General features: G+C 44.8%; 1 protein-coding gene across 1 annotated transcript in view; it reads right to left on the bottom strand.

The window, feature by feature from the left end:
* rnf38 (ring finger protein 38) overlaps positions 1-20718 on the bottom strand; it is a 32882-nt gene extending 12164 nt beyond the window's left edge. Inside the window, 5 exon segments of the mRNA XM_056280651.1 lie at positions 5418-5479; positions 20003-20060; positions 20062-20438; positions 20441-20498; positions 20500-20718. Of these exon segments, the coding sequence (XP_056136626.1) occupies positions 5418-5479; positions 20003-20060; positions 20062-20438; positions 20441-20498; positions 20500-20547 (603 nt within the window). The 5' untranslated portion in view covers positions 20548-20718.
* Between the last annotated feature and the right edge of the window lie 5253 nt (positions 20719-25971).

Genomic DNA, 25971 nt, shown 5'->3' with positions numbered 1-25971 from the left:
CTAAGTGAAGAAAAAGGATATATGAAGATTACTGGTCGATGCTACTTCATTTCCCTGATCTACCAGACAGAAGCTCACGGGGTAGGCAGTCAAGTTGTCCCTATTATTGAAGGCAAGAGCAGAAGTAAACATTGATTTTGGGAGTGCTGGAAAAGGCTTTAATGAGTTATGTACGAAACCAGCAGTTCCAAGTAGTGACATTACCTCTGGAACAGGTAATGTCACTAATGTTACTTTTGAAAAAAATAACGAATTCAATAGTTGCAAGGAAATAAGAGTTCATTTCTGAAAGGCTTTTGTGCAATTTGGTTGGAAAACAAAGACCTTACCGGAATCTAATTCATCAACAGCTCTGAACTACTATGGATGCAGTTTGCAGTTTTAATTACCTCACCACGGGCAGAGCAGACAAGCCACCTCACAAATACCACATATTCTATTTTGGAATGAATTTTTTTATATATATATAAATGGTTTGTCTTATAATCTGCATGAATTCACCTCTGAATTTTGAGGATTTCAAGTTGTCTATTGGACAAACGAGCTACTCTGTTCCTGCTAGGGCCCACTTCATTAAATGGATGGAAAACAAAACACGTATACTACCCATGCATATTTCTACACAGTACGGTAGGCACCAGCTATCTACCCCCACCCCCAACCCTCTCTTCCACTGCACCCCCACAAGCCCCACCACCCCACCCCACCCCACCCCACTCCGACAACCCACAATCTCTACCAGTCTAGTCCCAACCGCAAAGCCCTTGGGACATCATCCACTGTGCCCATTTTTAAGCTCCATGTTCTGCTCTGCACCCGCCCCCCCATTTCCGACTCCCCCTGCACCCCCTTCCCTATCCATCAACCATGCTGTGTCCCTCTAAACCCCCCACTACAGTCATTTCTTTCTCTCTCTCCCCCAGTCTGTCTGTCTGTCTGTCTGTCTGTCTGTCTGTCTGTCTGTCTGTCTGTCTGTCTGTCTGTGCTGCCCAAGACCCTGGTCTGAAATCCAAGGGGGCAGTGGAAGAGTTCATAGAACGGAAGCACAAATGCATGCCTACGTACACCCATGCATACCTGAATAAGCAGTCCATCTACACACATGCAGAGAGTATCACCCATTAGTATGAAAATTTGATGGGCCTGTCTGTCTGTGTTGGTGGGAGGGTATTAGACAGAGTGTGTGTTATGTGCAAGTGCGTCCTTAAGTGCTGAACTGTAGGTCAACATGGCGGCAAATTCAGAGTCATGTTGTGAAAATTCAGTTTTACAAATATGCTTGCTTTGACGTCACAAAATACAGAACAAAAAAAGCCACAGAAAAAAAAAACTAACACTGCAGCGGTTTCATCACTCTGCCCTGCCACAAAGCAACCCTCATCCCCTAAACACACACATCCACACACACACAAACACACACACACACACACACACACACACACACTGGTGTAAAATTCTAAACTAGTCTTTGACTGTTATTCTAAAATGTTAACATTTTAGGGACCACACACACCCTACTGTTCCCTTTCTCCATGCCCACATTTGGCGCGCACGCACGCACGCACGCACGCACGCACACACACACACACACACACACACACACACACACACACACACACAGATGAGCAATGAGCAGAGACACACCCTTCCACAATCTATTTTACTCTGTCCACACTGAGAGCACGTGAACACACGCAATCAGACGGGACGCGCACACACACACACAAACAGGACACACACAAACAGGAAGTGTGGAGAGCAGCTGTTCTGGTTTCCCTGTCAACATTGAGAACCAAAATAAAGAGTGGCCCCAGCCCAAAGACAGCACGCCAGCATCACACACGCACACACACACAGAATATGGTTGAACCCATGCTCCTCCCTCCCAATTTTCATGCACAAAAAAATTGTGCATACATTTGTACAGTGCCCCTTCAGCCTCATTAATACTGACAGACATGCTAAGAATCTAACACACGCACGCACACACACACACCTCCCTCATACTTTTTTCCCCCACTGTCAACTGGATTTCAGAGCCCATCTTGTTTACTCTGCCACTAGCTCCTCCTCCTCCCTTCTGCCCCTCCCCCATATCTCACACCAACCGAGTCACACAGCTGGAAGTCAAGTCATTAGCAATTACCCTTTTTTGTCCTCCACTGTACTGTTTTTTCCAGGCTACCTTTCTCCCATCCTTCCAAACTGTCTACAACACCTTTCTCCTGAGTATTCTGCCTTTCATTTCTACCTTCAAGCCTGTTTACACCCGCCTACACCTGTAGTGATGGCTCGCATTAGCGTGGCCTGGATGAAATATTTTTGTCCTCTTCAATGGTTTCACACAAAAGGTAGGCCTGAAAACACTGTCAGCAGTAACAATGACTGATTCCTCTATAGTCTTCATCTAAATGTTGTTTGTGGGTGTTGTACACTAAATGCTGGAGAAAATTATGCCATATTTTGATGGATTCCTTTGTTCTACAATTCAAACAGAATATATTTCTAAGCTATCACTATTATTGCCTGATACATTTTTCATATATATATATCCATCCATCCATTATCTGAACCGCTTATCCTGCTCTCAGGGTCGCGGGGATGCTGGAGCCTATGTCAGTAGTCACTGGGCAGCAGGCGGGGAGACACCCTGGATATATATATATATATATATATATAAACACACAAACACACACACACAAACATATCAGAGCTCCAGACTGCAACCCATTGGTCGCATTTTGCGACCATTTCTTTTTTCTCCAAGGTGTGAGTGTTTTGTTTTGATTTTTTCCAAAGGGAGCACTGGCGCGACTGCACAATTAATGGACGTTTACAACAAAATATAATTTCCTTTTTCGCTGTCTGACTGAAACTGCTCTGGCCTGATTGTGCATTACGAATGTAGACAGTAAATCTAGTCACTGTAAAAACGGTAACGAGGCAACAATGAAAAATTCCTGCAGGCTACACCTCTCCCCATCAGAGTTGTTATGGCAATGTTCACTCATGCACAATTTGCACATTAATTATGCAAGTAGGTTACTGATAGCAAACATTGAAAGTAACTGTACGATAGCAGTTGTGGCAATGAAATCTACTATCAAGTCGTATTTTCTACCCAGCACATCAAGTGCTCTACCCAGTAACATTACAGCAAATGATCCAGATGAGGCACAAGGGGAGCGACAGGAGACAGATGAGTTGGAAAATGCTACTAAAAACAAGACTAGCTTGGGCATCTGGATAGCATAGTGGTCTATTCCGTTGCCTACCAACACGGGGATCGCGAGGCCGAATCCCTGTGTTACCTCCAGTTTGGTCGGGCGTCCCTACAGACACTATTTGCTGTGTCTTCAGGTGGGAAGCCAGATGTGGGTATGTGTCCTGGTCGCTGCACTAGCGCCTCTTCTGGTTGGTCGGGGCACCTGTTCGGGGGGGAGAGGGAACTGGGGGGAATAGCATGACCCTCCCACGTGCTACATTCCCCTGGTGAAACTCCTCACTGTGAGGGGAAAAGAAGCGGCTGGCGACTCCACATGTATCGGAGGAGGCATGTGGGGGTCTGCAGCCCCCCCCCCCTGGATCGGCAGAGGGGATTCAGCAGTGACCAGGATGGCTTGGAAGAGTGAGGGTAATTGGCCGCATACAATCGGGGAGAAAACGGGGGGAAAAAAACAAAACAAACAACAACAAAAAAACCACTGCATTTGTTCGGTACACATGCGTGCCGAACCAAAAGATCAATACCGAACATTTTCGGTACGACTATGTGTACCGTTACACCACTAACACACACACAATTTATATAGCTGTATGCATGCAGCTTTATTTATATAGCCATTATATTAATTGGTTTTCTGATGTTGCTGTTACCATTAGAGTTGGGACCGATCCAATCCAATATCGGGTGCCTATAATGACATAATTCCCTTATCGGATGTCAGACTGACATTACTGATCCAAAATGTGCATGGGCTCCAGACTGCAAACAAAACATTCACATGAGACCATTTTTTGAGTGTGTGAGTTAGTTTCATGTGGTCACATTTGTGTAGGATCTAGGATTTTGTCAACAAACTAACATGCTGTTTTTTAAGACACATGCTTTGAAATTCATGTATCCAGTGGAATTTAAGACTACACAAATAATGTACAAAGCAAGAAATAATTTATTTCCTGACAATATTCAAAAACATTTTCCTAGACAGAGAGGGGGGGGGTGACTGAATTTGAAAAAATGTTGCATTCGTACCAATCTTAAAGAGGAGGATAATCTGTGGGGTGACTTTGTGGAATGGTCTTGATGTAAAACTCAAGCAGAGTAAAAATACTGAACAGTTTAAGAGGAGGCGCAAAGAAATAACTTTTGAGAGGTACGGGGATGAGGAAGGGACTTTAATCGTCCCAAGACGGTGACGCGCTGATGATGAGGATGTTGCTATGGTTTCCGAGTGTTGGACATGCCTGATAGGCACCTGCATGTTGACTATGTATGTATAATGAGGGTGAACACTGAGGTAGCTATTTAGTTGTGTATGAGGATAGTCAGACTAGTCATGACAAACATCATGTACATATTGATGAAGTAGAGAACAGGGGTAGGACCAAATAAGTAATTTACTTCTTCCTACTCCTTTGCAGACAGGTGATATCTATTTTGATGTTTAAGATTTTGTTGTATATGTTTACATTTTATTTTATTTTATTTATTGTTTTTTTTACATGTCTGAAATAAACTAAACTATCTAGTAGCCCCCATTATTTATGCATTGCTGTGTACTTGATTTGTTCCAAGTTTTTCAAAACATTAAAGGAGTTGCTGCGCCTGGGTGGCCCAACAGTCTACTCCGTTGCCCACCAACACGGGGATTGCTGGTTCGAATCCCTGTTACCTCCGGCTTGGCCGGGCATCCCTACAGACACAATTGGCGTCTGCGGCTGGGGAGCCGGATGTGGGTATGTGTCCTGGTCGCTGCACTAGTGCCTCCTCGGAAGAGACGGGTCGGAAGAGTAGGGTAAGTGGTTGGATACAGTTGGGGAGAAAAAGGGCAAAAATCCAAAAAAATAAAATAAAATAAATAGTTGCCATAGCAATTTGCAGTCCTACACCAGTTTGTATGTGAAGCCCTCTTAAAACATAGTTCAAATAAATTGCATTGGAACAAATTTAATGCATTTTTGTATGTTTTTTTTGCTCTTTTAACAAGTGCTGGGTGGTTTACTACAGCCTCATGCAACCTTACACACAACAACAGCAACAACATTCAAGAAAAAAGAGGTCTGGTATTGTTGTCGGTATCGGCAGATATCCAGATTCAGGTATTGGAACCGGATCAGAACGAGAAAAAAAGTGGATTGGTGCATCTCTAGTTACCATAAAACATAGGAGTAAATTCAATTTAAGTGCGTCTTACCTTATCACTCTCCTCTCCATATGTGTGTTCAGGGTGACAATGGAAGGCCCCTGCAATGGCCCCTGCACAGGGAGAAGAAAAAATGAGAGAGAGAGAGAGAGAGAGAGAGAGAGAGAGAGAGAGAGAGAGAGAGAGAGAGAGAGAGAGAGAGAGAGAGAGAGAGAGAGAGAGAGAGAGAGAGACAGAGACAGAGAGAGAGACAGAGAGAGAGAGAGAGCGAGAGAGAGGAGTTTAAAATACATATGGTGTATAGACTGGGCTATGAGATCAGAGGTAGTAGCCCCCCCAACCCCCCCACCCCCCACACACACACACAATAATCCTGGATTATGCAAGATCTCTGATGACAGCGCCTCCTGCACACCACTAAGACTTTTACTCTTGTTTTCCTCTATCCTTTCATCTTTTTGTTTTTTGAGGGGGTTCTTGCGCTTGTTTTGGCTTTTTTTTCCCCTCCCTTTTGTCTCAGGCTCATCTTTAACTGGGCACGTCCCCACCACAGATGGTGGCAGTGGTCCACCCTCCAAGGATACACACTCCCAAGGGCAGTCGAGTGAAGGCCCTAACTTCACCGTAGAGGAGAGGGAGGTGGAGAAACACGGCACAGAGGAGGAAAATATCAAAGAGCTTTTAAGGAGAGTGCTTTTCACCTCTCTGCTGTTCATTTGTGAAATGTTTCTACTCGCCGCTTCTCCCTTTTAAGAAGAGCTGTGATTGATGGCAAAAAGGGGGAGAGAGAGAGAAACGGAGGCAAACATGGAGAGATTTTAAGTCAGTTCCTCAATCCCTATAAAATACCTCTCACAACCCAATCTGTGGAACAGAAATGGATTTGAAAAGGCTTAGGTAAGTGAAGCTTACATTAGAGAGATGAAAACTGGGTGAGGGGCTTTTATTTTCCTTCCAGTGATGGTGTGAGACTGAACACCAGAGCAGCACTGTCACCTGTGTCCTATTGGACTAGTTTTTTTCCTCTTTTTTTTAAAACCCCCCCCCTTTCCCCCGATTGTACTTGGCCAATTACCCCACTCTTCCGAGCCCTTCTAGTCGCTGCTCCACCCCCTCTGATGATCTGGGAGGTGTGCAGACTACCACATGCCTCCTCCGGTACATGTGGAGTCACGAGTCGCTTCCTTTCACCTGACAGCCAGGGCGATGTAGCGCGTGGAAGGATCAGGCTATACATGTGGTTAGCATTTTGTCCCTGCATTTGGGAACTGGAACAAAAGGTTGGTCTCTTGCGGATCGTTTGCATTTGCAGTGATGAATACCAACACAGTTGAACTTCCATCCACTGGACCGTCACTGAAGATCTGAAAAGGCTACGCTGTTAGATTGGCTTCTTGATGAACAGCAAAATGTTTTCAAACCTACAGTAACAGTCCAGTGATATTCTGACATCGTATATTCCTGGATGGCTGATGTGAATCTACCCAGACATGTTGATGGATGTTGTTAAGAGGCAAACATGAGACTTGATTAATACAGGCCAGGGACCAATCACCCGAGTGTAAATGTTATCTATGTTATAAATGATATGCATGATAAAAACTGAACAACCACAAGCTCCATCTGAACGATTGGCGCACAAGGCTTGACTTTTACAGAAAGCATCTCAATTCAAAACAGCACAGATCACAAAGTTCCTTACACTGGAACGTGTTTCTATATGTTTTGTAGGCAAAGTGGCATGTTTTTATTAAGAACAATTACATACTTTGGTTGGCAAGATTAGCTAGTTTCTCATTTGAGGATTGGCTGAATTCATTTCACAAGTTTGCAATCTGTTTATTTAACCGGTAATCAAAGCTTAGGACGGGATCAAAAACCCAGAGGTTGAAATGAAACTCTATGACAGGTAATCAAACTAAAACGTATCACTAAAAGCTGAGGAAACATGCAGTAGCAGCTATCATTGTTCTCCCCCCCCCCACTTTTCTCCCCAATTGTATCCGGCCAATTACTCCCCTCTTCCGAGCCGTACCAGTCGCTGCTCCACCCCCTCTGTTGATCTGGGGAGGGCTGCAGACTACCACATGCCTCCTCCGGTACACGTGGAGTCACCAGCCGCTTCTTTTCACCTGACAGTGAGGAGTTTCACGAGGGGAACGCAGCATGTGGGAGGATCGCCCCCCCCCCGCCCCCAGTTCCTCCTCCCCCCTGAAAAGGTGCACTGACTGACCAGAGGAGGTGCTAGTGCAGCAACCAGGACACACACCCACATCCGGCTTCCCACTCGCACACACGGCCAATTGTGTCAGTAGGGACACACGACCAAGCCGGAGGTAACACGGGGATTCAAACCGGCGATCCCTGTTGAACTGAATAGACCGCTATGCCACCCGGACGCCAGCTATTATTCTTTTAAGACATCGAACAAATATGTTCTACCTTACAAATAAAAAGTTAATAAACATTAACTTTTGAAGAGATCTGATGCTGTATGTAATTTTGCTGGTTCTACTATGAGTTAGCTTGTTTTGAGTCGTCCAACGGACACCTAAAGCATCTCTTCTTGGTTGTCCCATGGAAATTACAGTCATAAGACACGATCGGACAACCGTAAGTCCAGCCTTGTTGGATCACCTTTTAATTCCAAGAACGAATGCGCGACCTCTTACAATTGAGGTACTGCAGTAGAAATTGTTTTTTGGGGAGGTTCACCATGCAGTTAACTGATGATTTGTGAGTTGTGTGGCTCTTCTCTCATTCTAGCTAATAGATACACAGCAGTTTCATACACAGCACAAACCTGCTGCCTCAGAGCAGTCTGGCCTAAGACAATATCCGGGCCAGGATGACTGACTGCATGGAAAACAACATGCACACGTGCCAGCACACACACACACACACACACACATACAAACATGCTTCTAGGGTTGATGTGCTTGATGGAGATATCGTGGTATATTTGAAGAAAAAAAATTACAGATTAAAACAAATGCATGCGCATGTACACACACACACGCACACACACACACACACACACACACACACACACACACACACACACACACACACACACACACACACACACACAGCTGGGAGTGGATGTCAATGTTGCCACTAGGATGGCAGTGGATGGGCTAAATGCAGTTGGAAAATGGACGGGAGGAGGAGGAGAAGCAGAATGTACAAAAGTGAAAATGTACATTCAAAAATGAACGTTGGCTGTTTTCTTTTGACTGATGTTTGAAAAAAAAATCATGAGAAAGATTTTGGAAAATGATGAAGAGGAGGATGAAGGGTAGTGTGTGTGTGGGGGGGGGATTCTTGGACAAGAAGTTCAGGCAAGAGAATAGTAACGAGTAGAAAAGGGGAATTTCAAATGTGATGAAGAAAAGCTCAAAGTGAGAGATAAGTGGAGGAGAGTCAAAGGAGAGGGATGCGGTGTTGGGAAGCCATGTGACAAAGTAGATGAGAACTCTCCTTTACTCACCAATTGTCCCTTACAAGTTCATCTTACACATTAATATTAATAGTAATAATAATGATTACCACAGAAAGTTGAATCAGTTCATCTGGACACATTTATTGAGAGAGAAACGCTTCATCACTCATCTAAGTGACCTCTTCAATCTCAACTGACTGCAGGTATCCCCACCCTCATAAACAATACAGTGGCATAATGACAGAAAACAATGATCGGTTTCATATGCAAATTGCCGTGACAACTTGTGAGTTTCAGTGGCCATGTGTTTCATTCACAGAGGATTGGGGAATAGTTGCAATCACAGCATAAAAGATGGCGACGGAACACATCAGGGTAGGACCCCACAGTCTACACCCATCAAGAGGTTACTGGACTGTAAATTGGTGTAGACTGTGTATATGCATACGAAACCGATCATTGTTCTCGGTCGTTATACCACTGTATTGTTTATAAGGGTGGGGATACCTGCAGTCAGTTGAGACTGAAGAGGTCACTTAGATGAGTGATGAAACGTATCTCTCAATAAACATCGTGTCCAGATGAACTGATTCAACTTTCTTTGATTTTCCTACCTGGATTATTGAGCATCCATAAAGACGCCTATATAGTCAGTTGGGTTTTGCTCCTTGGGGAGGTGGGGGTGACGCCATGCTGCCCTAAACACGTGTCTTCTGTTTGATTTGCTATGAATTAATTTTTCCGAGTTATTTGCCTTGTACTTTTTTTTGTTGCTAGTTTGCCTGAGTTACATGGTGTAATGGAGAGCACTGTAAATAAATATTCACCTCTGGGAAATCAAGATGTCTGCTGAGTCTAACTACCCACCACCTTCCTTGACATTCAAGCAAGACTATTCCAGACCATGTGAAACCATGAAGCGGACAAGAAGAAGAAAAAGATGGTGAAAAGAACTGAAAGGTGGAGTAGCAAGACAGGACAAGGGTAGAGGAGTAGATGGAGTGGGGGGGGGGGGGCTGTGGCTGCCCATCTTGACTGCTATTGATTTTCTGTAAGCCTGAGAGTGCATCAGCTATTTCTATCCATTTCCTCCATCTCTCCTCTCTCTCTCTCCCTGGACACGCCTCTCACACCTCCTCCTTCTTCTCACATTCTCCATCACTTCATCACCACCCCGCCCTCCATCTCTCTAGGCTATCTCACTCATTATCTGCCGGCCAGTCCCTCTCTATTCCATCTGCTTTATTAGGCCAAATTTACATTACTTGCTTTCGCTTATCGTGGAGATCTCGCTCTTCATCGTGTGCTTCCTCTCCCTCTTGCACGTTCTTTATCTCACTCTCTAATCACAACACCTTGAGAAGAGAAGATAGTGGATACATAGATAAGAGGATGGATAGATAGAGGAGAACTGATAGGGTTGGCTTGGTTTCCAGATCACTGCCGGCAATGATAACGAGATGTCAGAAGTGACAGAAAACCTGTCCCGTCTCATGCAGGACTTAACAGCAGAACCTGGAAGACCATTTTACAGAACATACCAAGAGGACGGGAGGTAAAATTTAGCATAGTTAACCTGCAGCAGAAATTCAGACACACACATTTACACAGCTTGTATCAGCCCGCCCCCTGAACACATGTTGCAGCACACTGCACAGAAAAGGCCGGAACAGAGGCTATAACAAGCTGATATCCAAGGCATAAATATCAGCAGCACTCCATATGTTAAACTTGTCAAGCCTTTACCTGTCCAACACCTCTTCATTGCGCATGAAGAAGTGTTGTGTTTTTGTAGAAGCTGATATAATTCTCCCTCTCTCCCACATCGTCCCCCCCCCACCATCATGGTTTTAGCACTCTCTCTACTTTTTCCTTTCCATCACACTCCCATTGCCTCCCATTGCAGTTCCACCGTAACCACTGCTCAATCCCTCACTCATCCAACCTAAACCCAAGATACACATGCACAACTGATTCTTGCTATGTATCATATCCAATAACAGACATAAAGGCGTCCGTGTAGCGTGGCTGGCTATTCTGTTGCCTACCAACAAGGGGATTGCTGGTTTGACTCCCAATGTTACCTCCGGCTTGGTCGGGCATCCCTACAGACACAATTGGCCATGTCTGTGGGTGGGAAGCTGGATGTGGGTGTGTGTCCTGGTCGCTGCTCTAGTGCCTCCTGTGGTCGATCGGGGCACCTGTTCGGGGGGCAGGGGGAACTGTGGGGGGTAGGGGGATAGCGTGATCCTCCCATGTGCTATGTCCCCCTGGCGAAACTCCTCACTGTCAGGTGAAAAGAAGCGGCTGGCGACTCCGCATATATTGGAGGTGACATGTGGTAGTCTGCAGCCCTCCCCGGCTCAGCAGAAGGGGTGAAGTAGCGACCAGGACGGCTTGGAAGAGTAGGGTAATTGGCCAGGTACAATTGGGGAGAAAAGGGGGAAAGAAAATCAAGAAAAAAAATAACAGACATAAAGATAGTTACCCATACATGCACAAAAGACTAATGCATCTTTAATTATCAGTATGACGCTTCAGTCACAGCTCTTCAGGGAGACAAATTGTATTAATATGCAATTCCGCGCTCACTTCTCAGTGCAGTGGTAGTCTCCTAAGGTGACGTCAGTGTGTGTGTGTGTGTGTGTGTGTGTGTGTGTTTCTCTGACAGTCCTTTTCCTGCTCCCAGCCCACCCAGGCAGGGAGTAAACAAGGCATACACACATATAGCTAGAATTGTGCATGCACACACACTTATCCAACTCCCTGCTCCCTCTCACACTTCTTACACCTCATCGCCCCTCCTCCTGTCTTGAGAGAGAGAGAGAGAGAGAGAGAGAGAGAGAGAGAGAGAGAGAGACAGGGCAAGAGGGAGAGAGACAGAGGCATAGAGAGGGCAAGAGGGAGACAGCGAGAGAGAGAAAGAGCAAGAGAGATGCATAGAGAGGGCAAGAGGGAAGGAAGAGAGAGAGAGAGAGAGAGAGAGAGAGAGAGAGAGAGAGAGAGAGAGAGAGAGAGAGAGAGAGAGAGAGAGAGAGAGAGAGAGAGAGAGATTATCTAGTCCACTGCCAGCAACTGAGGGCTCAACCCTTTCCACCTTGTGAGGGGTAGCTGGAGACCAGCCTCTGTAGCGATCTGGCTATCTGTGTGTTTGAGCTGTCTGATGGTTTTTAGGCGCAATGTCAATGTTACAGACAGAAAATAGACATTTGATACCAATACCAGTGATTTACTTTCCTAATGGCTTTTTTTTTTTGTTATCCCTACAATTAAGTCTTAAAATTGGGCTACACTCAACAAAATATTTAAGCCCATAAGTTAAAGCTTATGTATTTCAGTTACATGTAAATTTTCCATCCAATTTGATCACATAACTCCAATATAAAATATGACATTTCAAGAAGAAAAACGTCCTTTTTGGAGTTACGTGATCAAATTGGATGGAAAATTTACATGTAATTGAAATATATAAACTTTAACTTACGGGGTTAAATTTTTTTTGAGTGTACAGGTGTTCGGGTAGAGTAGTGGTCTATTCCATTGCCTACCAACACAGGGGTCGGTAGTTCGAAACCCCGTGTTACCTCCGGCTTGGTCAGGCGTCATTACAGACACAATTGGCCATGTCGGCTAGTGGGAAGCCTGATGTGGGTATGTGTCCTGGTCACTGTACTAGAGCCTCTTCTGGTCGGTTGGGGTACCTGTTCGGGAGGGGGAAGGAACTGGGGGGAATAGCGTGATCCCCCCACGTGCTACGTCCCCCTGGCGAAACTCCTCACTGTCAGGTGAAAAGAAGCGGCTGGCGACTCCACATGTATCAGAGGAGGCATGTGGTAGTCTGCAGCTCTCCCCAGGTCAGCAGAGAGGGTGGAGCAGCGACCGCGATGGCTCAGAAAAGTCGGACAATTGGCCAAGTCCAATTCGGAGAAGGGGGGGGGGGGGCCCGACAAAAAATTTATATATATAAATAAATTTTAAAAAAATTGGGCTATATTAACAATGCTAAAGAGAAAATGACTTACTGATCTTTATATAGTTAGCTAGTTACTTAATAAACAAGGCCTAAATCTCTATTACCAGAATTCTATTGTATATAAGCACACTGTAAGCACATGTTGGTATTCTTTATTCTATCATTTGTAATTATACACACACACACACACACACGTATAGGGATGAGTATGTAAACATAAGCATTTAATGTCAGTGAAAGTTAGCCATTATCTTTTGACCTTATTTTCTAAGGGCAAATGTCATTTTTATGTGGTGGATGTCACATTCTGGAGGAAAACTTTCTAAATGCCAATACTAATTCTCACGGAAGGCCTGGAATACCCTAACAATAGTACCCGAGTGACATTTCCCTTCTGTGGCAACAGCTTTACCGTCTCAATACAATATATGATCACAACTGCACAAACTAATATAACATCTTTTCTGAAACTGGCACCATTGCAACAGTTGGTGTAGCAACAAATAAAACAAGTAATGCACGGATAGTGATGCTTTACAGAAATTGGTAGTTCAACCGGAGAGCTCTTTTTTTTTTTTGTCAGAGAAAATTACATTGTTAAAACCAACCAATGCACTTACTGTAGGCAATAAGACCCGTCTTGAAATCCAAGACATTTAGGAGAACCACACTAACTCTCGAGGGTCCATTTCACTCTTCAATTTCCACCTGACTCCGCTGAATGGCTAAATCCATTAGATCCTTTACCTACAGAATCAACTAAATTAACCAACACAATTTTGTCAACAAGTGAATGTATACAAAAGGGGCCGCCAACCTTTTGGATGTCCCATGCCACTTAAAGTTAAAAAGAAAAGAAAAAAAAAATCTCAGACCCATGATTTTCATAATGAGCATTTATCTATTTATTTATTTACTACTGCTGCTCGTCTCCCCATCTCGATTCTGTGTGCCCAAAGAACTGCGCTAACACACACACACACACACACACACACACACACACACACACACACACACACACACACTATTATTTGTGCAAATGTATGAAAACTAACAGGACACAAAAGAAAATTAATTCAATCTTAACGATTTAGTGCGACCCTTGTTTGTCACAATATCTGGTAACCACTTCTGAGCCATCCCGGTCTCTGCTCCACCCCCTCTGCCGAGCTGGGGAGGGCTGCAGACTACTCCGATACATATGGATTTGCCAGCCGCTTCTTTTCACCTGACAGTGAGGAGCTTCACCAGGGGGACGTAGCCCGTGGGAGGATCATGCTATTCCCCCCAGATCCCCCTCCCCCCCGAACAGGGGCCCCAACCGACCAGAGGAGGCGCTAGTGCAGTGACCAGGACACATACCCGCATCTGGCTTCCTACCTGCGCAGACACGGCCAATTTTGTCTCTAGGGACGCCTGACCAAGCCAGAGGTAACATGGGGATTCAAACTGGCAATCCCTGTGTTGGTATGCAACAGAATAGACTGCTATGCTACCCGGATGCCCCTTTTGTAATTTAATTTAAACCTTGCGTCTGTAAATTGCTATTATGTAAACAATAGATGTCATATAAAAGAAAGTAATAAATATATTGCTTTCTACAAAACTGGTGATTTCCATTTACTCGAGAATCATGAGAGGGAAGAGGGAAGGAAAAGGAGTTGGTGTGGTCACCCACGCCTGGTGAACATTAACTCATCAGGACAGGGAAGAAAGAAAAACAGAGACCCAGAGAAGACAACCTCTGTCGCTTCCTCCCTCCTACTCTTCCTCCCCGATTCCAACACCCTTCCCTCCTTCCTGCTCTAGCTCCTTCCTCCTCTACCTCCCACTTCCCTTCTCTTGCTCTCTTCCACTCACTCAACAACTGAAGTCGCTCTCCTTCGCTACACTCCCTTCTCTCCGAAAACCATGCTTCCTGTCAGTCATTTACATATTCGTGTTACATATTTACATACTCATGTTCTCTGCCTCCCTCTTTCATTCCGCCTCGCTCGCAAACTTCCCCATTTCCTCCCTTTGCTGGAATGCCCCTCCTCCTCTCTAATCATCCCTTCCTGCCTCTCTCCCTCCTTCCTGCCCCTGACCCTTCCCAAAACTGATGCATTACACTCCTTGCCTCATTCAACCTCCCTAACCTGGCCAGTGAGCCCCACACACACGCACACACACACACACGAACTTCCTCCCTCCCCGTCTACTTCTGCATCTAACTTCAGTCTTTTCTTCCTAACCAGATCGGCCGAAAGACTCTTCTCATACTCGCTTGCTTGCTCGCTCGCTCTTCCATTGTACAACACCTAACTCTGGCATTCTATCACAAAGCATGTTGATATAAAAGCAGGGCTTTCACGTATGTAGGTGATGAGCTCTAAGCCCCATTTGCAAAACAGCTCAGTGGCTGCCACAAGCCAATGAGCCACAACCTCTCTGAACTTTGGTTCTGAAGAGAGCAACAACAAAGCCAGATGGTTGAAATACAATTTCAACACACTACTTAACATACCATTAATTATTTTTTTTAAATAAATAAATAAAAATTAAGGATTTTTTTATTCTGAATTGGGATGGCACAGAATCTGTACCTAGTTTACTTGGAAAAAGCTTCTGGCCAGTAGGGAGGTGGTTGCCAGGGCTGACGGGATGATAAGAAGTTAAGGTAGAGTAAGAGTTTCCTCTTCTGTTTCGGAAGGAGGAGGAGTGGAAGGGTAAAGGTGGAGTGGCAGAGATGAGTGTCCATTCTCCTGCTGCTCTGAGCAGTTCATTAAAATGATCCCTCCATTAGACAAGGGGTGGGGGGGCAGAAGACAGGGGGGGGGACTCAGGGGGAAGGAAAGAGCGTGGGGGGGGTGACCATTAAGAGATTGGAAGTGATCCAATGAACGGGGGGGGAAAAAATGAATGAGAGATTTCTAGGAGTTGGCTGTAGACAACAGGGCAATGTAGGAGTAAATCTTAGCATTGAGAGAACTTTATAGAACTTCTGCCCACACTAACCTGTTGGGTGGTCTTTCTAAACATTTGTGGGGCAATTATATCAAAACTTAAGCACCTCTTCACTTTCTAATCCTTCTTTCCCTTGGGGTATTTTCTGCTCGGTTAAATTTTAGTTTCGGCGTCATTATAGGAACACCGAGGGAGCTCTGCCACCGGCCACAGTTTATTTCCTCCCGTTTTAAAAAATGACTCTTGACAAGAAGCAGAAAGGTGTGGGGGTGAATAACACAGAGTCACGACGAGAAGAAAGAGACGGTACGCATTGTCTGTGACATGGAAAAGTGTGGAACAAAGACAAAAGAGAAGGGGCACTGTTGCAGGGATGGAGGGGCAAGAAGGGATGGCGAGTGCGTGGAGTAGAAAGAGAAGAGGACGTATTTATCTTTCACGTCCGCTGCAGGTGACTGGCGTTAGGAGGGGGAAAATGAATTAAAAAAAAGAAAAGAAAAGAAAAGCATCGCTCCTTCCCTCTCTCGCTCTTTAAACAAGCAGGGCCCATTCTGGTAAAGGAAATGGGGGGTGGGCCATTTCTAATAAAGGTGTGTAGTGTCGGGCAGAGCTAAAACAGCCAGCTGCCTCGCTTTTCAGAGTATTTCTCCATTAATTAGTCGTACATCTACAGCGAAGCTTTCAATTAAAATTAGCATTCTACAACTGATCAAGTGACAGGCTGACTACGTTTTACAGCTACCAACTGAAGTGAACGTTCTCCAGGATTCTGTATTCTTTTTTTCTTCTTTTTTTTTGGCTGTGGTCAGATATTCTTCTACTGTCTACATACAGAAAAGGTACAAATAATGCATATGTACACACACTGACACGCCTCCTCTTTCAGGACTAACGTTCTTTTGTGTGGCATACATTTGCAGTCTCTGAAAGTAGTCCACAGCGCAAGTGTGTGTGTGTCTATACAATCTGTAGCCAGTGCCCGGCCCACTGGATCGAAATCCATTTGGATGGAAATACAATACGGCCATTCTAGCCATCAATTTGTGTTCCTCTAACATGTCATAGCTGTGATGCTGTGACAGAGACAGGGTGGTAGGTCACCCGTGATGACAAATAATCCCAAATGGTTACTTACTAGTTCAACTTCATTGCCAGCTCAGTGTGACTTGGCTGAATAATGATGTCCATTTTGCTTCTATATGTCAGTCTCTCTCGTCTCCCCTCCTATAATACCATCTCACATACACAGCTTGGTTGGCCATTGAGCCTACAGCTAGACCTATGACACAAGCACTGCTAGGCAACCTGCCTGCTGAGAGCCTAGAATGAGCCTTTGTCCAGAGAGAGAGAGCGAGAGCGAGCGAGCGAGACAGAGAGAGAGAGAGAGGCAAACAGCTTTCTTTGACACTCACTCTGTCAGACAGGTATTTCCAGTCCCTATACCTTGCTGCATGCATGGTACTTTTTTTTTCTCTCTCTCACATGCACACACCTTGTTGCAATAATATGTTTCATTAGATGTATTTACATATGCTCACGCCCTGGTTTACAGCTACCAGTAGACTGGGATGTAATCCTAGGCTTGTCACGTTCTCTTTGAGTGAAAATCAGCCCAGTAAATCTGAATTCAAACCCCCAGGGCCTGGGAATTAAGGCAGGTCAATCAACGTTCATGCAAATGAAAAAGTCCACTAGAGACAAAACCTGAAGTTGCTCCACCAAAAATGAATTTTCAAGTGCTTACTTTGCAGAGTAACTGTATGAGTGTTAGAATTGAGCTTTGTTATCATTTAAATTGTAATGTGAACCCCATTACCTGCCCATATTCAGTCAAATATTTGCCCAGTATAGTCACTGAGCTGCCTTCATGTTCTACCATCAACTGAACAGAGGGACTAGCCTTGTTGTGATGTTGATCTCAGTCATATGGTTTGCTGCTTTGAGATTAAAATACACACTGTCATATGAGGAGTGAATACCTTTTATCATAACTTGTGATAGTTTTACTTTAGGCTGTCTTAAAACATGTACTCAACCCACAGAAGAAACCCTCAATAAGCACCAGGAGCTGTGAGGTAGCCAACAACAGGAAGAAGCAACGTTGGCTGTACTCAGCTTAGGTCACAGTTTGCACACCCTTCAAGGGCTTGGAGCATTTTAAAACTAGTTACAGAGAATGCAAAATCAAAATCTGCCATCAAAGTAACAATGTTGATAGTCCTAAGTTCCCCTAATAGTCAACCAAATATTAGTCGATGACAAGAATTTCAGTCGACCAGGTTTTCATTGGTCGGAGAAATAAAAAATCTGTATGAAATGCTTTTTTAAAAAACTATGAAGCGTATTAGGGCTTTTAATGTGAAACGACGGACACAGGAAGTGGCGACACTCAGTCAGTCAAGGGACAGACATTCACGCTGCCAAAGTTACATTTTAAAAAGAAACAAAAATATTTATTTTAATTTAGTTTTTTAACAAAAAGGCTGTTGTATCATTTGTTTTATAGTTATTGTGTTGGTGTCACAGGTTCATAAGTCGTGTGATGTTGAAAACTAACATCAGTCTCCTTGCTGGCTGCCCCGACACATTCAGAATCGTTATTCATCACCTCTTTTGCCGGTGCCTGCGCTCGTAAAATTTTTATTTTAAAGGCTCATTATTATTATAGTTTTGTATTTCTCTGTAATGTAGCACAGTGATAACAATGTTAATTACTTTCTCAGCCCCAAAACATATTCTGATGCCCCCCCCCCATATATATTTTTTTAAATAATTACAATAATGTCATAAATGTGCGACAGCTAGTCAACAAATGGCTTTAGGTAACGACTACTGGTCAACTGAGGAAATCTTTGGTCAGGAGCAGCCCTAGATAGTTCCAAGCATTTTCCAGATTTCTCTTTTTACTTATCCTGTATTTTGTCATTCATCCTGGAATTCCATCATAAATTGAGTCAGACACACCTCTGGTACATAAAATGGGATCTGTATTAGTTTCAATCTTTCAGCTTTGTTCGGTTAAAGAGCTACATAGTTAATGGCTTTCGGTATTCTGTTTCACTTTTGATCAAGCTAGGAGCAAGCCATGTCTGTATCCCCAAAAACATCAGAGCAGACCATGAAGTACTGACTACTTTCTGATTGAGGTAGCCTGTGAGTTACTGCGTTCATGTAGCTTTAGTCCAAGAGCAGTTTTCCAATCGTGTTGTCAAGCCTGAAACTCTAGCTGAAGTGTTTCTGTGCTGTCTGGTTCACTGCACTGCAGCCACTGTGTGAAAGCACCTACCAGCTGGCAGAAACATACACGTATGCAAACAAAAACATACATGTTTGGCTGCCAACAAGCCAAATGTAGTTATTTTTTTTATATGGAGCTGCAACCATTAAAAAAAAAAAACTGTAGTGGTTGAGATCTCCCTTTGAAGCACATAATGCCCCTATGGTGCACAAGATTATCTGGCTCAGTTAATCGTTAGGGCTAGACTGTATACACAAGCCATGCCCAACCTCTTTTATACGACATTGCACTTTATTTTGTCAAAACCCTTTACACTTCTAAAACCGTATACAATTTTAAGTGAGTGACGTGAATGGGAAGGGGAGGACCTTCAACCTTTGCACTGCAAGTGCTGCACTCTATCTACCAAGCTACACAACACCATATTTAACATGAGAATCCTTGGAGGAATCCAGATGCCAGTTACCTAATCTATCTTCTGAAGGTCCACAACCTTTCCCCACATAGCTAGAACCAACTGCTAATGGGCGGCATCATGTAAGCAACAGCATTATTCAATGTGCATGATTAAGAGAAATTAGGCTAGAACTGGTCCAGTTTATGTGAAAACTACCCTATGCAGTAGTGCCTATAATGTTCCTTATATCCATGCTCAGGTTAAAAGAAAAGCATGACAGAGTTTCTTTTTTAAGACAGATTGGGTGACTAACCCTCCCAGGCAGGCCAGCAAGCTTAAGGCTACCACTAACCACACTGCAGGCTGCTCATCCACCTACCATGTTGCATTAACTGCACTGTACATCCGAGCTGCAGCTTGGTAACAAACACATAAAACACCAACTCTAATTACCCCCCCCCACACACACACACACACAACTGACTGCACCCATCCTCCTGTCAGATGTCACCACATTAAAACAGCTTTACTTCCCTCTATGCTTGGGAGAGCGCCCCCCCCCCCCCCCCGGGTCGACCTGAGTTGAAGGTAAACCATATAAATACACATCTGGTAGCAGGTGAAGATTTTTTTTTTTTACCTGCCCCCGAAATACGGTGCGCTCCGGGGACTGAGAGCCGCTGGATGCCGGGGGGTGCCGTTAGTTGCATGGGCACGCTGCTGGTTCTCCGGGTGGTTTCCATGAGCCCCGAACGGTGCGCACCCGGCGCCGTGTTGCTGCTGCTGGTTAGACCCCACGACTCCGTTACCGGTAATCCCATTTCCGTTGCCACTGCTGTACTGCTGGTAGTACCCAGACCGGGAACGCGATCGAGTCCTTGGTGGCTCCATTGCCATTTGGTGGGGATGGAGGAGCAACGAGGACGACGTGGGAGGGGATTGCGGCGGAGAACCGTTGGCTGATCCGGGCTGTGTAAACCCCCTAGCGCCGCTTGGGCTATAACTGTAGCCCCTGAGTCCTCTGCCCCCCTCTCCGCCCCCGTATTCTGTTCGCTCCGGCGACTCTGCCGCCCCGCCTCGTCGAATAAATCAGCCCCTTTAGGAACGGGCTCTGGGGTGGCGGGCAATCGGGGGGTAAATCCTAGGCTCCTGAGTCGTTGGTTGTCCAGCGGCTGCGATTGGCATTTCCTTTCGGGGGATTTCCTCTCTCTCTTCTCTTTTGTGCCTTTCTCTCGTTTCCTCTCGCAGAAAAAATAAGCTCTGGGGTTCAGTTCAAAAAAATGCGAAGTTGAAAAAGAATCAAATGTAAGCAATTACGGTTAATTTGGACCGATGGACACTTTCCGTCTCCCGGTGTAGGCCCTAGCGATAAAGAAGCAAGAAGACAAAACAAAAAAACAAAACATGGTTCAGATGGGTTCAACTATGTTCATGCACACGTTTGGCGTTTGGTTATACTACTTTTGCTTGTTTTTAAATGCATATTCGACGTTACTTCTCACAAGTTTGACAAACTAACCCCATACAATAGCTCAACCCCCCGTACAGACTGCGCATCACCAGCGACATAACGCACATCGCAACATCCTTGTTTACGCCGACGCTCTGAAACGCGGGGTGTGAGCGAGTTTAATAGCAATTTTGTTCACAACACACCTAATATGCACGCATAGGAGAAGCTAGTGGTGGTTAACGACGGCGAATATCCACAACAAACCCCGGAACAGACGAGACACGCCGCTGCTATGGTTAGCGCTAACGTTAAGGCGGACGAGCTATAGAGCGCATAGCACACAACGGTAGACGGGTTATTTGACTTGCTCCCTATGTGTCATGGTGGCGTAATGAAATGTGGCCTTTTTGAGATTACCGTTCATGCCAACGACAAGTTTATGCTAACTTCACATACTTTCTGAGCGGCGTAAACTTGTTAAACTAGTCTGCGTAATGTCGTTCGCTAGCTGGCGAGCCATATCACCCCTCCTCCTCCTCCTCCCCCGACCAACACAGAAAATCCCGCAGCTAGCCACCCACGCCTCGATTCCCTTTAAATGGACGGGTTAAAAATAAGAAAATACGAAGTTGTTATGTGGGAAAAACCCACCGATCTGTTGTGTGTGGATTCAATGAGAGAGTTTAGTTGGTCGGTGAAGCTTTAGTTTAGGGGAGGTGGGGGGGCGAAACAGACTATCGCGCAAGAACGAATAAAAAAAAAGTGGTCAACCTCAAATTACAAAGAAAGAACACGGCTAAAATAAACGCGATATACGAGAAAGACCCCACCAGCAGGTCTCCGTTGAAAAAAAAAACCCTCTTTCCTGACCGTGAATCGTTTTTAAAAAAAAACTTACCTCTCGGAGCGCTCTGTCAACTTTGCTCCTAACTGGGATCTGTCGATAATGTTAGGAGCGGTGTGTGTGTTCGCTGGTGTCAGCGTGAAATGTGACAGACCGTCAACGCTCCCAGTCGGATTTCAATCAGGCACGACTCGTCGAACCCAGAGCACATGACGTGCTTGTTTGTATTTCTAAACGCTCTCTTTTTGAAGAAAGAAAACTAGCAGAAATTAAAAGTGAAGAATAAGCAAGAATCTCTGATCGAAAAGGGGAGGGCGCTGATATTTGTTTTTTCGGGTGGTTTTTTTGTACTGCGGCGTCATTTAACATCGGCAATTGATTATTCTGGCCTGATATATTAAAGTCTAGCAGAGAAGCAGACTAAAGAGGATTTAACATTATTTATTTACAAATACCGACGTCCGGATGTTTTCTTTTCGTTTGGACAATTCGTTTGGACAATAGATATTACATGTGTAGGTGTTTGTAAGTACAACACCATTTTGTTTTGGAAAATAAGACACAAGAAGTAAAAAAAAAAGCGACAGTGACAAACGTACAGGCTTTCATTCCAGGTTAATTTTGCCAAATGCCTAACACAATGTAAACTAATTTGATTGAGACCAGAAAGGCGGATAATATTGAATCTATTTTTGCACTTTAGGTCAATTTCTTTATTGATAGGACCAATTACATAGTTTTACAGCATATCTATTAAGAAATAACAAACCTCTCACGTCCTCAGTACAGCGAGCTGCAGCCTACTAGAATAGGCTTTTCCAGGAACGAGTGAAGCAAGTGACGTGCATATCCCTAGTTCTCTGGAGACATTTGGAGAAGGTTGGGTCGAGGGTCAACGGCTGTACAGGAGGGTTTATAAGTGTATAAAATTAACCCTTTGGCTCATTAGCTATAGAAGATGTAAAACAAAAATAAAAAGGCAAGAAGAGCTACTTTTTAATAAACGAAATGTCACACTAATTTGGTATGCAATTTCAAAAATATCTCTGCCCTGCTACAAGAAAATGTCACACATGTGACAGGTCATGACCAATACAGCACAGGTGTAGGGACGATGTGATGGATAGAATGCGGGTAGGCTAATGGGTTGCCTTTCTTTCTCTGTTTTTCCACTGTCTTTTTTTCTGTCACTCTCTCTGTCTATCCATCTCTCTGTCTCTGTTTCTCTTGGTTTTGTCTCCTCATTTCACACACACTTTCATCCTCATCCATAACCACTCCCAACACACACACACACGCACGCACACGCGCACACACACAAGCACACTCATCACAAACACGCTGCTCATTACACCCCTTTCCCTACTTTGATGATATGTAAATATCCCTCCCTCCCTCTCTCTTTTCCTCCCTCCTCTCATCCCTCGTTCTGCCACAAGCTTCCACACAGACAGACAGACAGACAGACAGACACACCAACACACACGCACACTAACATACACCCACACACACATTGGGCTAATACGCTGTGGCAGCCTGCGTCCACAGACCGGCAGGGAGGATCAATTTTTCACCCAGTGTGCTACCGATATTCATAAGATAAGGCCACAGAAGAGAGAGAGAGAGAGCGAGAGAGAGCGAGAGAGAGCGAGGGGGGGATAAATGGAGGCAGGGCGAGGAAGGGGCTGTATGTGGTATGCACGGGACAGCCAGGGTGAGAGAGGGTGGGGGAGTCCTCGGGGGTGTTTGGGGGTGTCAGAAGGGTTGAGGCAGGATGAGTAAGTGGGTTAGGGGTAGAAGGAAAGGGGGATGGGGTTTGGAGAGAGTGAGAAGAGGAGGCTCTGGGGGATGGGGATGGGGATGGATGGGATGGTAAGGGGGAAAGGAGAGGTGGTTTGGTGGTGGTGGGGTGTGGGGTGTGTGTGTGGGGGGGGGGGGTTCTGCTGATGTTCTCTCTTATTGGCTTGTTCAAACGTTGGGGGAGGGGCAGCCACAAACCATACTCTCACCAGCTGTAGGGAAGAGCAAAGAAACAAAGAGAGAGGGGGGGGTTGGTGGGAAGAAGACAGACAGAGAGAGAGAGAGAGAGAGAGAGAGAGAGAGAGAGAGAGAGAGAGAGAGAGAGAGAGAGAGAGAGAGAGAGAGAGAGAGGAAAGGGGGCAGATATGTGTTTTAATATTGATATTCCAGACTAATTAGATTCCAGTCTAAGTGGTGAGCTGAATGGTGCTGATCAGATACAAGCAGACATAGCGGCCAGAAGAAGAGGCTTTTGTTTGAGTAGGAGAATGTGATGCTTCTGCACACAAGTGCACACGAGGGGTTTTTGATGTACAATTTCATTTTACATGTGAATCAGAGAAGAGCCAATTTACCAGCATTGCCTCGTTTGAACACATGTATTTATTCGCATCGTGCAGAAATTCAGTAATACACAAGTAATGTAATATCTCCTGTGCGTCAATGGCATGTTAGGCTAAGAGGACACATCATGGCCATACTGTGTACTCAAGTGTTATGTAATTATTATGCAATGTGTTGTGATGTTTACATATGTCGGTGATTATAATCTCAAATTTTCATAGCTATTTAAATATATTTCCTTTGGTATGCATGAAAAAAATAACAAGCGTGATGCTAAAAAAAACTCGCAAAACTATACGCAAGGCTATATATGTGACTATGTGATTTCATGATCCCATCCCAAAAGTATGGGATGGGACGGGGTTGATATCATTAAATGTATCAGTAAACGAGAACAGGGTGAAAAGAAAAGGGTTAAAAGTAAAGAGAATGAAAGGCCATTCCAACACACACACACACACACACACACACACATAGGCGGATTGCAAGCCATGTGTTCATAGAGCCCAGCTGAACCCCAGCCTGCTAAACCAGTCCACAGACAGGGAAACAGAGAGGGGTGTGTGGTGTGTGTGTGTGTGTGTGTGTGTGTGTGTGTGTGTGTGTGTGTGTGTGTGTGTGTACACGGACAGACAGAAGCAAAGAAACAATCAAAAATGTGAGCAAAAAAGTAGAAATGGAGAAGGAAGACAGACATTAGGGGCATGCAGAGAGAGAGAGAGAGAGAGAGAGAGAGAGAGAGAGAGAGAGAGAGAGAGAGAGAGAGAGAGAGAGAGAGAGAGAGAGAGAGAGAGAGAGAGAGAGAGAGAGAGAGAGAGAGAGAGAGAGAGAGCAAGAGAGGGTATACGTACATTGAGAGAGAAAGAGGGGGGAGACAAAGAGAGGGAGCCAAGCCCTCCCTGTGGCTGAGCCAGAGCTGAGCTGTGGGGACTTGGCTGGCTGTGGACCCTTGGCTTCACTATTAAAGCACGAAAAAAAATCACAGTCAAAAAATGAAAAGGGCAAAGAGCTATGCCAAGAATGCACAGGCAAGAAGCAACACATTAGGGTTCTTTCCTTCTGCCTGCCTTTCTGTTTCCCCAACCAGATATACACAATAGGTGAGACGAGAAGAACCAAAGGCTGGACTGAGAAGCCTGACTAGCATATAAGCTCCAAATTTCATTAGTACCCCCCCCAAAAAAAGCATAGGTCATGGCTGGATCCTTAATGGTAATTTGTAATGATCATATATTGTTTTGCAATTGTTAAGTATTCACAAAAAAGTCTCGACAGACTCGTCTATCTCTCTTTCATCTAGCAAGATTTGTAGTCAGGGACACTGCCAGGTACAATATATGATGACATGTGATGCAGAGTTAAGACTTGTGGATGTTTGATATAACTCTACTGTCGTGTGTGTGTGTGTGTGTGTGTGTGTGTGTGTGTGTGTGTGTGTGTGTGTGTGTGTGCATGCTTGTTTTTGTGTGTTTGTGCATGCTTGTTTGTGTGTGTGTTTGCATGTTTGTTGTGGCTGTGTGTGTGTACGGCTGTGTGTGTGTGTGTGTGCATGCTGGTTGTGTGTGTGTGTGTGCGTGCTTGTTTGTGTGTGTGTCTGTGTGCATGCTTGTTGTGTGTGTGTCTGTGTGTGCATGCTTGTGTGTGTGTGTGTGGCATGTCATGCGCCCTCTAAATAAAGTCACTTGAGGATTGGTGTCACGTTAACGACTGTGTGATGCTGCACACACACACACACACACACACACACACACACACACACACACACACACACACACACACACACACACACACACATACATAGACACAAAAAAACAAAACCAAACAGGGATTTCCCACATGGGCCGTAGTAAAAACATGGTTCTTAATGCAATCCGAATGACCGAGCCACTCACAGCTTTGTAATCAAGTAGCGACATTCGCCATGCCATAATAGTATCACTCTATAAAG

Source organism: Lampris incognitus, chromosome 5 (assembly GCF_029633865.1).
Source record: "Lampris incognitus isolate fLamInc1 chromosome 5, fLamInc1.hap2, whole genome shotgun sequence".
NCBI classification, from domain to species: Eukaryota; Metazoa; Chordata; class Actinopteri; order Lampriformes; family Lampridae; genus Lampris; species Lampris incognitus.
The sequence above is the reverse complement of the archived record's forward strand: the minus strand, read 5'-3'. Positions and strand labels throughout refer to the sequence as shown.